The sequence below is a fragment of the Peromyscus eremicus genome, unplaced genomic scaffold (assembly GCF_949786415.1).
Source record: "Peromyscus eremicus unplaced genomic scaffold, PerEre_H2_v1 PerEre#2#unplaced_113, whole genome shotgun sequence".
NCBI classification, from domain to species: domain Eukaryota; kingdom Metazoa; phylum Chordata; class Mammalia; order Rodentia; family Cricetidae; genus Peromyscus; species Peromyscus eremicus.
This window is the reverse complement of record NW_026734352.1, coordinates 437,772-451,231: the sequence shown is the minus strand read 5'-3', so window position 1 is coordinate 451,231 and position 13,460 is coordinate 437,772. Positions and strand designations below refer to the sequence as shown.

The 13,460-nt window shown below is 51.5% G+C and overlaps 1 protein-coding gene across 1 annotated transcript in view; it reads right to left on the bottom strand.

Annotated features, from left to right (window-relative positions):
- The window catches only part of LOC131901571 (serine/arginine repetitive matrix protein 3-like), a 32,761-nt gene continuing 19,301 nt past the window's right edge, over positions 1-13,460 (bottom strand). The window contains 4 exon segments of the mRNA XM_059252685.1: positions 1-312; positions 3,638-3,775; positions 3,862-4,086; positions 4,672-5,018. Of these exon segments, the coding sequence (XP_059108668.1) occupies positions 90-312; positions 3,638-3,775; positions 3,862-4,086; positions 4,672-5,018 (933 nt within the window). The 3' untranslated portion in view covers positions 1-89.

The following is a 13,460-nucleotide window of genomic DNA, read 5'->3' as shown; positions in this document are numbered from 1 at the left end:
TGGGGGTACAGACCCCTCCTTCCCAGGTCTCAGGGCCCCAGCCTCTCCTTTTGCCAGGGCCTCCTAACCCCAGATGGGTCCGTCTGGACTTAGAAGCCCCCACTCTCGGAGCTGCTGTGGTAGCTGGGACTGCGGCTGCGGGAGGCGCTGCATGAGCGGCTGCGAGTCCCGTGGCTGCGGCTGCTGTAGCTTCCGTGGCTGTGGCCGGGACTTGGGCTCCGGCTGTGGCTCCGGCTGGAGTAGTCACTGCTCAAGCAGCTGGAGGAAGAGGAGGGGCTGGGTCGGTAGTAGGGGATGGGACGCTTTCGGGCACTGGAAGAGAGAAAAAGTAGATCCTAGCCCACCCAGAGCCCCAAGCTCTGCCCATCCACGGCTCCCACTCGGCCTCTGTCCCCATCACAGCAGTGGTAAGGGCTTCCTGCCTGTTTCCTCTGAGTCCTGGCCTCAGGGACAACTCCAATTCCAAACTTCTGTGTCTTACCAAATTCATGTCGATTTTTTTTTCTTGTCTGCCCACAGGGCAAAAAGCCCAAGTTCATTATTGACCTGAATATGTGCTAAGAAATATTTTCTGAATAAATGGGAGTTTATTGGTTTTTGGTGTGCGTGTGTGTGTGTGTGTGTGTGTGTGTGTGTGTGTGTGAATGCTGTTTGTTTTTCTTTTGTTTGTCAATGCTGGGGGTAGAAAGAAATCAGGACCTTACAAATACTAGTACCACTGATCTACACCCTGAACTTTACGAGTGAAACTTACTTTTCTTTAAAAAAATTATTTATCATTATGTGTCTGTATGTGGGGGTATGTGAGCATGTGCAGGGGCCATGGAGAGTGGAGGTCGTTGGATTCCCTGGAGCTGATCCACACTGAGCTTCCCATGTGTATCTTGGGACTCGAACTCAGGTCCTCCGAAAGGACAGTAAATGCTCTTAACTGCTGAGCCCTCTCTCTAACCCCAAACTTCATTTTGTTTTTATTTTCTGAGGAAGGATTTATATAGCTCAGGCTGGCCTCTCACTGTGTAGCCAAGGCTGGCCTTGAACTCCTGATTCTCCTGTTTTGACCTCCTGAGTGCTATAATCACAGACATGTATCAGTACACCTGATTTCCTTTCTCTCTCTCCCTTCCTTCTTTTCTTGCTTTCTTTTAGACACAGTCACTATGAAGCCCAGGCTAACCTGTCATTTCCAATCTTCCTGCCTCGACTTCCGAGTTCTGGGACCGCGGGTATGTACGCACCATTATGTCCAGCAGGAATAAAACTTTTATTATTTCATGTATCAAACTTCAAATTTACTGTGTAGCAGAGGGTGACCTTGAACTTCTGATCTTTCTGCCTTTAACCTCCTGAGTGTTGGGGCTGCAGGTTTATCTTACCCGTTTTTGCATGCTGAGGACTGAACATTAGACTCCATGCGTGCTATGTAAGCATTCTGTTAACTGAGCCACATCCATAGACCTTTGAATGAAGCTTTTAAATAGGGACAACTCACATCAAAAAGTCCAGCAATGGCTTCTTGTCTTGCAAGTATTATGGGCAAGCCTTGCTTTTCTGTCCCCTTATCCTTGTTCCAAATAGAATATATATATATAGTGTGTGTGTGTGTGTGTGTGTGTGTGTGTGTGTGTGTGTTTTCCCCTGAGACAAGGTTTCTCTGTGTAGCCCTGGCTGTCCTGGAATCACTCTGTAGACCAGGTTGGCCTCACACTCACAGAGATCCACCAGTCTTTGCCTCCCAAGTGCTGGGATTAAAGGCGTGTGCCACCATCTTCCGGCTGAAGATTTAGATTTTTAAGGTCATTCAAAGAGAACCAGGAGGAGACCCCTGACCACTGCTGTCTCGGTTTCAGCCTATCCCCCTTTCCCCTGCTCCACCCCAACCCTTCACTCAGCTACCACCCCCCACCTCCCCACCCCCGCTGGCCCAGAGTTAGTTTGAAGGCAGGAGGCTATGACCCAGAGAGAAGAAAAGAAAGTGGTTAAGGGGGTTATAATGCCCCATCACAAGGGTTAACTGAGGAAGAAAAACAGGTGTGCATTAGTGGGGGGAGGAGGCAGCCTGGGACCGAGGGGCTGAGGGGGTGCCGGGTGGAAGATGTGAGATTCTGGCCATCTTAGGATCCTCAGTGTATAGCTGGAGTGTGTAACCTGTCTGAGGGGCTATCTCTAGTGTGGTCTTAGACTTTAGGTCTAAGTAAAGGAGGAGTCCATACTGCTTTCTTGGAGACCCAGATTATCAAGGACAAAGGAGAACTAATTTGAGATTCAAGAGTTGGAATTAAAAAGATTCTTAAGGATTTCAGCTAATTATACACATCTGGCCACTGAGGTACATCAGTCTCCCCCAGGTTCCTCAGCAAGGCAGGGCAATGCTGGGCTCAGGGTATGACAATCTATTCAGACTGGGGTAATTCTGGGCTGCAGGGTAATTTTTTTTTTTAAATATTTTTTAAGATTTATTTATTTATTATGTATAAAGCATGTATGCCTGCAGGCCAGAAGAGGTCACCAGATCTCATTATAGATGGTTGGGAGCCACCACGTGGGTGCTGGGAATTGAACTCAGGACCTCTGGAAGAGCAGTCAGTGCTCTTAACCTCTGAGCCATCTCTCCAGCCCTGCAGGGTGATTTTTAATTTGTTGGTAGTAGGGATTGAATCTAGAGCCTCACAAGTACTAGGCAGGTGCTCTACCACTGAGCCACACCCCAGCTCCTCACTGGGAGATTCTAGGCAGGTGCTCTATTACTAAGCTATGGCCTTAATCCTTCACTGGGAGATTCTAGGCAAACATTCTATCAATCTTTTTGTTTTGAGGCAAGGTCTTGCTAGGTTCCTTAGGCTGGCCTTGAATTTTCCACCCCCTCTGCTTCAGCCTACCCAGTAGCTGGGATGAGAGACCTGAGCCACCAGTCCTAGCTTTAGGGTGATTTCTTGGCAGACTCAGACCCCTCCTGTCTTCCATCAAATCAGCCACACTCCCCATTCTGCATGGGGTTTCTCAGACAGCTACCCCAGGTACTAGGATGCTCTGCCCCCTCCGCCAATTCCCCAGGGTGCTGGGAGGTTAGTGAGAAAAGGAGACGCAGACGACGGACAGCTGATCACCACCAGACTAGCTCACATGGGCATCACTTGGGCTGCCTGTGGAGCCCGGTCCACACGGCCCCCAGCCTGGCCACAGGCCACGCAGCAGGAGGTTCCTTGAGATGAAGGAGAAAGTACATATCATTGAGGATGTGGTAGATACCGGGAGGGAAGGAGGGGCTCCAGACGGATGAATGGAATCTCCCAGAGCTGAACTCCATATCTGTGCCTGGCCACCCCGACCCAAGTACAAACCGGCTCCCAAGTACAGACCGGCTCGGGTCCATGGCACCCTTCCTTCCCAAGGTGTCTGGTGCCCTGGCACCCTCGTCCCTCCCCAAGTCTTCGATGACCCCTGAATCCACTAGTTTCTCTTCACTCAGCCCATCTCTCTGTTTGTCCCCTCTTGGCAAACGCGCCTTTTTCCTGTGGATCAGAATCAGTTCACTCTAGAAGGTCCCCATGCCTGTGAGTCTTGACTCTCTGACATCCCTGGCCACCAACTAGAGTCAGCAGCCCTATTCCCGCCTCATCCCCAGGCCCCTTTGTACCTGGTGATGCGCCTTGGCTCCATGAAACTGGGCGAGTCTCGGCGCCGCTTTCGGATCGGCGAGTAGCTGCGGGAGCGACGTCGGGTGCGGGCGGCCTCAGCCTCGGCATGCCTCGCACGGCCTTCGCTGTCCTTGTCCCTGTGGGACCCGCTCGTGGTGAGGGATCCCCGCTATCCGAGCCCCAAGCCCGGGTTCTCCGCCATCCGCCCCTTAGGGACACTTACCGGCCAAGAGGTTTCTTGGGCGACGGGGAGAGGCTGGGGCTGCGGGTCCTTTTGTCTGGGGAGCGTGAGCGGGATTTGGATGGTGAGCGGCTGGAGCTCCAGGACCCCGGATGGGGGCCGGGGCTGCGTGATGAGCTGTTCCCCTCCGGGCCACCCCGCCGGCCGTGCGCGCCTGGAGATGGCGAGGTGCTTGTGGGCCGCGCGCGTGGGGGTCGCTCCTTTGCCCTAGAGGAGGGAGTGTGGGGCAGGGCTCAGTGGCTGGCTGCAGGGCAGGAGAGACGTAGGACGTGTAGGTGGCAGTGGGGATCCATGAGCCCAGCACAGAGGAAATGAGGCGTCAAAGGGACGAATTAGAGATTTTATGTGGGTTAACTAACAAGGGAGGCTCCGTTGGAGGTGATGCATGTGGAATGTCCAGCGAGAGGGATGCACGTGGGATGTCCAGCGAGAGGGATGCATGTGGGGTGTCCAGCGAGAAGGATGCATGTGGGATGTCCAGCGAGAGGGATGCATGTGGGATGTCCAGCGAGAGGAATGCATGTGAGATGTCCAGCGAGAGGGATGCATGTGGGATGTCCAGCGAGAGGGATGCATGTGGGATGTCCAGCGAGAGGGATGCATGTGGGATGTCCAGCGAGAGGGATGCATGTGGGATGTCGAGAGCAGAAACCCCACGTGGAGTAATCAGTGAAGGGTTACATGTGGGGTGACCACGAGGGCTGCATAAATAGAGTGACAAGCAAGAGGTTCTGTTTGGGGGTGACAAGTGAAAGGGTTCCCCTGTGGGGTGCAGGCAGGAGGCCGGCTCACCTTTTCCCGTGGCCGCTGTGGCCTCTCTCCGAGCCCGGTTCGGGCCCTGGACCCGGGGCGCCGCCACCCGACTCGCTGCTGGAGTGAGCCCCGCTGAGCGAGCGGGACGAGCCCCGGGGTGGCGCGGGCTTGGCACGCCGGCGTCCCCTGCGGCGGGGCGCGTTGGCCGAGGATCGCGATCGCCGCCTCCTCCTCCGCCGGCGACGGCGCCTGGCCGCCCCTCCCGCCGCGCGGCCCCCGCGGCCCTGCGACGATGGCGCGGAGCGCGGGCTCTGACTGTCTTTCCCACGCGCGGGCGGCGTGGGCGCGGCGGCCACCTTGTCGCAGGCCCGGGGCGAACTAGGCTTCTGACGGGGAGAGAGGCAGAGAAGGGCACGGAGGGGCGGAAAGGGGGCGAGAGAGAGGCCGGGAGGGATGCAGAGGGGACCGGAGCAGAGAGGAGGGTTGCGGATGCAGAGGACAGACAGACACGGGGGGGATGGGTGGGGCGGGGCAGTGAGGAAGCAAAAGTGGGGAGGGGTGCAAGCTGGACAGAGAGGTGGAGAGAAAAAGAAGAGGGATCGAGAGGGGAACGTGAGAGGGCAGCGGGGTGGGGGGAGAAAAGGAGAGAGGGCTTTCACCGGACCTAGGCCGCGGGCTGCAGCCCTGGAGCATCGCACACACGGTTCCCGCGCCTGCCCTGCCTCTACCTCTCCTGAATGTTCACCTTCTGGCCTCAACATAGCAGACCATGCAAGGTTCTCCGCATGCATAACACAAGAGGGACGGAGCGGTGGGGATGGGGGCTGCGGGGGGAGGGGGGAGCTCCAGGATGGGGCACCAGAGGGGCTGGCATTGTCCTCGCATGGGGGACAGACGATCCCCCCCAGTAGAGAGAAGAGAGAGGGACGACACTGGTACATCAAGCCAGGGCCAGCCCACCAGGGCCAGGCTCCCCCCACCAGGGTAAAGGGCATGGAGGGGGCGGGTGTCACACGGCACACAGATAGGGGAGGGGGCAAGATAACTGAACTCAAAATTTAACCGAAGAAAAGGAGTCAAAACAGAAACAAAAAAGAAAATTAAAATAATAATCATATAATAATAACGGAAACAAAACAAAACAAAAAACCACAAATGTCATTATATACCCAAACCAAAATGATCTGCTGGGGAGCCTGACTTTTTTTTTTTTCTTTCTGTTAATATTTGACTCTGTTTTGCGACCCTGCCAAGAGCTCAGGGGTGTTCAGTAGCTGACCAACTGTCTTTCTGTTTCTCTCTTTTCTTTTTCTTTTCCTTTTTTTTTTTCATTTTTTTCTTTTCTTTTTTTTTTTTTTAACGTTCTGATTTTTTTTTTAAGTCCCTCTTGGTTAACGTCCACTTACCAATAAAGTGGCACTTCCTCCTTTAGTAGGTGAGTTGTGTAAGAAAAGGGAAAAGTGTGGTAGCATAAGTTCATCATTAGAGTCACAAAAATGCAAGAGAGATAGAGAGAGAGAGAGAGAAAAACGCAACCACCCCAACTCTAGGCCCAAGAGGAGGCCGATTCACCTCTAGAGGACCAGCAATGTCCAGCTCCACGGGCCTCAGCCAGTGCTCTTGGCTGACATCTGGATAGGGCTATTAATTTATTTTTATTTTTTCCAAGAGTGAGTTAGGACCAGAAAGGTAACCTGTCACCATCCGAAGGTCCCTGGCTGGGAACTAGGAATCTGAGAGCCTACCACTACCTCAGCACCATGGGGCCCCTGGACAAATTAATTTCCCCAATCTAGGACTCAGTTTCCCCGTCCGCACAATGAGGGTTTGGCTTTTTGCTTCCCAATGTCTCTTCCAGGGTAAATAGTCCGAGATTCTCTGATTGCGCCATCCCCAGCCTCCCCATCCACCCCTGCACAGAAGGACCCTCCTGACTTTGGGCCCCAACCTCACAAGGGCAGATGGTACTATTCTGTTTACAGATCTGTCCCTGACCCTTCCACAGTCTTTACCCAGCCAGATCTGCTGTCTGTAACCTCAGGTTTGCTTGTTGGAGACAGAGTCTCGCTATGTAGCCTTGGCTAGCCTTCAGATCCACTGGCTTTTGCCTCTCAGTGCTGAGATTAAAGGCATGCACAACCACACCAGCCATGCACCACCATATGCACGGATATCCTTGTATTCTCTTTCTTGACAGATCTCACGTAGCACAGGCCGTCCTGGAATCTAGAATTCAGTATGCAGCCCAAGGTGACCTTGGACTCGGACCTTGGACTCCTGATCCTAAGGCTGCCACCTCTTAAGTGCTGCGATTACAAATGCACACCGCCATACCCAGCTTCTTCTGTTTTTAGACAAGGTCTTTCAATATAGCCTTGAACTTGAGATCCTCTTGTCTCAGTCCTCTGAATGCTAGGAATACAGGCGTGTACCACCACATTGGGCATAATCTCATTTTTTAGCCTAAAAGATGGCACTGAGTCCTTAAGACTACTGGTGGAGGAAGGAAGCGTTGGGCTCACTAAGGGCCGGGGTAATCAGGGAGTTCCAGGTGCCGGGAGAGGTCTGAGCTGTGTTCATTCTGCTGTCTCTTTGACTCATCCAGGGTACCTTGCAGTCACGGATAACAAAACATGATTTCCTTTGCCTGGCCCTGGATGTTTCTGGCAGAGGGGATCAGGAGCCCAGACATCTCTCTCTGAAGGGCTCCATAGAGCTCAACAAAGACCTAGAGCCAGGAAGTGGGCTCCACTGCTGGCAATGTACAGCCAGTTTGTGATTGGCGGCTGAAGCAACCAATGAATACTAGCCATAGCCGGTGAGTACACCGTGGGAGTCAAGGAGGCCATGAAGACTTCTCTCAGGAGAGCTGCTCTTTTTTCAAAGCAGAGGCAGGCAGAGGTGTCCAGAGTGGGTAGGATCTGGTAGCCGCTTGCTCCGCAGAGCAGCCTTTGCCTCCTGATCAGCTTTGGCTAGGGGAACTGGAGGCTTATTTTTGCTTTATTTTAGACAAGGTCTCGCGTAGCTAAGGCTGGCCTGGAACTCTGAACTCTTGATATAGTTGAACTTCTGACTCTCCTGCCTTCACTACTTGAGTGCTGGAATTACAGGTGTGCTTACGCAGTGCTGGGGATCGAACCCAGGGCTTCATGAATGCTAGGCAAGCACTCTGCTGTCTGAGCTATATTCCCAGTCCCATTTTTTTTTTTTTAATTCAGGAAGGGTCTCACATAGCCCAGGCTGGCCTCAAATTCTCTATGTAACCAAAGATAATCTTGAACTCCTGAAAATCCCTATCTCTGCATCCCAAGTGCTGGATTACATGCCCAGATTATACCATGCCCAGTTGTAAAGACGGTTTCATTCTCAACAGACATCCCCAGGAGAACCTTCTGCTCTCCTTCCCACCCTCAAGCAGACAACCTCTCACAGTCCCTAGTCTGTACCAGGGTTCTCTCATTGAATTTCCTTCTAGAGAAAGACATCTCCAGGATCTTCAAATGCATTGTATGCCCAGGGTGGTCAACTAGTTAAGTAAGCAGATATCAGGTAAGGGAGCCTCCGGAACAAATGCATGGTAACTCACAGCTCAGGGTCACCACAGACCCCTCCTTTGAGGCTACTCTGGTCAGGGGAGGCAGCAAGGCCAGTGGTGAAGGAGTGCATATTGGGGTCAGGAGCAGACTCTGTGTGTCTGAGCTAAAGACCTGACTCAAGGCAAGAACAGGGTCAAGGAGAGTGATCAAGTAAGTCCACGATGCTCCTTTCCACAGACATGCAGGAACCCCTTCCCACCTTTTTCCCCTGTCAGTACTAGAGGTTGAATCTAGGGCCTCACACATGCGAGGCAGGTTGCTCTCGCTGAGCTACAGTCCCAGCTCCCCCTTTCTCACTTTTGTTTTCTTTTTCTTTTTTTTTTTTTTGTTTTTGGTTTTTCGAGACAGGGTTTCTCTGTGTAGCTTTGCGCCTTTCCTGGAACTCACTTGGTAGCCCAGGCTGGCCTCGAACTCACAGAGATCCGCCTGGCTCTGCCTCCCAAGTGCTGGGATTAAAGGCGTGCGCCACCACCGCCCGGCTCACTTTTCTTTTGACAAGATTCTATGTAGCTCAGTTAGGGCTCAATGTCTCCTCAAAGTTGACCTTGAACTTTTTGAATGTTTTTCTTTAAAACTAAAAAGAAAGAAAGAAAAAATCTTTTGTGAAGACGGACTCAATTCAACCCCAGGGTGGCAGAGGGTGGCTGCTTGCCCCCAAGACTGTCACCCCACCGCTGCTTTGGTGGACACATGCTGCCTGACATTGAACTTCTGTTCTTCCTGTCTCCACCTCCATGAGTGCCAGCATTACAGACATGAACCACCATGCCTGGTTTACGAGTTCTTTGGCTTATAACCCAATGTTTCGTGCATGCTAGGCAAACACCGGCAACTGAGTTACATCCCCAGTCCCATGCAGAACCATCTTGACTTTACATGTCTCCTACTGGAGGTGGGGTAGAGTATTAGGGATAGGAAGGGCCTGTACTGGATAGCTGAATACTCCCAGTATGTTTCTGTCCCCAACCATTGAGGTTCCAGCCAAGATTGTGGCTTCCTACCTGTAGGTCTTGAAGTCTCAGTTCCCTATCACTCTCCTCTGATCCCTTGAGAGTCTACTGACCTCCCCCTAGCCCAAGAAGAACCCCTGAGGGGATCCAAGTTGATTATGAGAGTTTATGCTGTCTCATACTAGATGGGCTCTGCTTCCCCACTGATAAAATGAGGATGACCAGAATCTCTGTTGGGTTGGTCTATAAAGGGATTGGCTTCTTTGGCTCCCAACAGACTAAAAGGATTAGAACAGGAAGAAGGCCTGGGGTCAGATGGAAAGGGTTCGGTCCCCTCCATCCCAAGACTGCAGAGATGGGAGGATGGTGCTGTCAGAGAGTCCTTGGGAGAAGTCAGCTGCCAAGAAACGGTCACCGGATCCTGCCAGAGGCTGTGCCTCATCCTTGGCTTGGCTGGGCCTCATTCTTCCTAGGGGTTGAAGGAAAGCCAGGGGATATGGAATTTCTTCTTTCTTCCTTCCTTCCTTCCTTCCTTCCTTCCTTTCTTTCTTTCTTTCTTTCTTTCTTTCTTTCTTTCTTTCTTCCTTCCTTCCTTGCCTCCCTCCCTCCCCTCCGTTCCTTTCTTTTGTGTGTGTGTGTGTGTGTGTGTGTGTATGTGTGTGTACATGCAGAGGACAACTTGAAGAGGCTGGTTTTCTCTCTCTACCGTGTGAGTTCCAGGAACTGATGTCAGGCCACTAGGTTTGGTGACAAGCACCTTTACCCACTGAGCTATTTGGAGGACCCAGGGCTAGTCAATTAAGCGAGGCAGGCTGACCAGCAAGCCCTGGGCATTGTTCTGCCTCTACCTTCCCAGATCTGAGATTAGAAACGCAGGCCACCATCCCTGGCTTTCTAATGTGGGTTCTGGGGCTTGAACTCACGTCCTCACGCTTGCCAAGCACTTGGTACACTTGTAATTTTCTTGGCTCTGCTGGTGACATCATTTTTTAACTTGTGTAAGAAAGATGTGAGGGTCAAAGGGAACAACTGAAGGATGGGAGAGGGGACAGTGTGATGGACAAAGGCGAGAAAACACTGGACTGCTTTGCATTGTGTCCCCTACGTATCCCAGGACTGATGCCTGCTTGCCTCTGTCTCAGTTTTCCCTTGTTGATATCTAGGAAGTCTTGAAGGGTGGAGCCTCCAAGTTTTCATCAGGCTGGGACACTTCACCCCTTCAGACTCGCAGCCCTTGTCCCCTGCGAAGAACAACTTTGTCACCTCCCTTCCAGCGAGCACCATCCAAGATAGCTGCAGCGCTCTGAGGAGTCAGCTGTCCAGACCTTCCCTGGGATAAACAGGGGAGAGGCATCTAACCCTTTCCTTGAAGTTGAAGATGAGGGTTACGAGACCTTGAAATGGCTATTGGGCTATTGGGAGCTCAAAATTCTGTGGCTACCTTCAGGTAGAACAGGAAGCGGGTGGAAGGAGGGTGGGGTGGTGGTCTCCTGAAAGACCCACTTCTGACTCTGCCACTTTCCAAGCAGCTAGCTGAGCACAGGAGTGGCAATCATAAATCTCATGCGATATAATGCTTACTCTACCCAGAGTTACTTTGGCTATAAGTGATTGTCTCTTCCCGATCGTTCTGCACCAAGGGATACCATTGAACTGCTCCAATTCAGACCTTCAGAAGAAGACAAGACACTGGGCTCTTGGAGGAGCCCCTGTTCTGGGGGTAGGTAAGCTCTGATTTTATCCCATTCTGAAATCACCCCGGAGAGTTTTGGCCAAGTAAGTTCTCATAGTTTAGTGCCTGCTCCAGACTCTCTGAACCACTCCATTGCCACATCTGAACCACGGAGCTGTGAGTCCCAGTGGTACTAATGCCCGTTGGCGTCCCAGACCCTGAAACTTACGCCTCCGAGCTCCATTGTGCTGTCATAAAAGGAGTCGGTCTACATCTAGAGTTCAGCCTGGCCTAGTCAGCCCCAAAGGGTTCAATGGGACTTAACTTGGAACTTGACCCTCAGCCAGAAATTCCCTCCAGATCTGGAGGCCAAGAGGTTGTCCGAGGCCACTCTTCCACTGCGTACTGTCTAGGTGGGTCCTAGAGGACTGCAGTGTGTGTGTGTGTGTGTGTGTGTGTGTGTGTGTGTGTGTGTGTGACCAAAGCCCCTGGCTAGAAGCTGGCAAGGATGAAGGGTGAGGGTTCAGCAACCACGCCAGACGGTAGCAGTCAAATTGGCCCCCAGCACACAGTACAGGAAGACACACAAAGATTGAATGTTAAATCACACACAAATGCGTTCAGCCAACCAAATGAGAATGAGTGTGAAGCAGGGCTTGGGGACCAGGACCAGGAGGTGGAGAGGAAGAAGCAGAGGCAGGGGAGAGATGGGAAGGAGAGGAAGGAAGAACCTGTAGACTCATCAGGGGTTAGAGGGAGAGTGACAGGAGCCAAACCATAGACCAGGGCACAGCTAGGTGGTGGCTCGTTCGGAGAAAGAGCAAATGAAAGATTAGTTAAAGAGAGAAAGAGAGAAAAGAGAAAATAAAAAAAAAAACCCAACCCAGAGCAAAGTAGAGGGGAGAGAGAGAGAGAGAGAGAGAGAGAGAAAGAAAGATTGAGATTCAAACTAAGCAGGGTGGCCAGACTTATCTGACATGAGAGGAATAGAGAGTAAGTATGCAGCTGAGCTGGGGTACCTACCTTCTCAGCGGCCAGGGACAGGGATGCAACAATAAAAAAAAGAAAAGAAAAGAAGGTCTCTGCACAGGAAATGCAGGACAATGGTGAATCCAAATGGACCCCTGCTCTGAGCCAGCAGAGGGGGAAACAGCGTGCCCTGTGGCTTCTGGGTATCGCCTCAGGGATGGAAGGGGCCACTCCGTTAGATTCATTATTTATGCATTTTAACATCTTTAACTACAGGCTCCAGTAGCCAAGCTCTCCTTAATTCTTCACGTACCGAACTCCCCAGAGGACAGGCATGCAGCAGCTAATGAATGCAGAAACTACAGGGTGGATAGAGAAGGGGCTTGAGAGAGAGGTCCAAACCAGGAGGAGAGAAACGGAAAGAGAAGATAGACCGGCGTGGGAAGATGGAGTGTGTGTGTGTGTGGGTGGGTGGGGGATAGAAAGGCCAGACAGAGAGAAGAGAAAGGCTAGCTAAATGAGGCCGGTGCGGGAGGCTGAAGAAGGTAGGAGAGGAGCAGCACATTTAAAAGGAAAAACAACCACTTAGAAGAACCAATTCAGAAGATGGCTCTTGCCTCTCAGATTAGCCCCACGGTTTCCCTATAACTTCGTTTTATTTAACTGCTTTTTGAGACAGATGACCATGTAGCATAGGCCATCCTCACATATGAACTCACTATGTAGTTGAGGCTGGCCTTAAACACCCAATTCTCCCGCATCTACTTCTCAAGTGCAGGGATTACAAGTGTGCACCACTGTCCCCAGATCTCACGTGGTGCTAGGGATCCGATCCAAGGCAAACACTACCAGCTACGTCCCCATCCATAACTCTCTCCCTTTTTTTTTTCCTAGAGTGGTTGAACCACACGGGTAGACCAACACTCTGTTACTGGGCTACATCCCAAGTTGTCTTTTTTTTTTTACTTTTGATTTTCTTTCTCAGTCTAAGTTACCAAGAGTGACCTTGGCTGGCCTTGAACTTCCTATCTTCTTTCATCAAGTGCTAGGATTCCACGTGGACACCACCAGGCATGGCTCTGTTTTTCAATGGAGGGTTATCTGGAGCAGAGACACCAGTAGCTTGTCCCCAAACTAGAGCAGTGCTTCTGTTTATCCTAGACTGTCCAGCTTAGACAGCTTTCCCTGAGTTAACTCTGCAGCTGCCTGCAGACCCCTCCTCCAGGCTTTCTAGGGAGCAGGAGCCTGACAGTGGCTACCCCTTCCTGTCCACAGCATCCAATCAGTGACCCAGGACAAATCCCTTCTCTCTGTGTGGTCCCTAGCTTCTTGCAAGGTTCTCTACAGACTCAAACACCAGTGTTGTTAATTTAAAACTTAAGCTAATTCTAGTATGTTCCCCGGGGGTTAACAAAAGAGCTAGTTACCCTTCCTTACTTAGCAGGTGTTGTTGGTGTGGTTGCTATTTGTATTGGAGTTGTGTTCCCTTTTAAATTCTGATCACAAGAGAAAGAAAGTATATACAGATGTGGGCATGACTATGTAGACTTGAAATTCAAACATCACCTCTGCACTAGAAGAAAGGTTTCCACGGTAACACACACAAAAGCAAAGTTCTAGAACACAGAAAGAGAGAGAGAG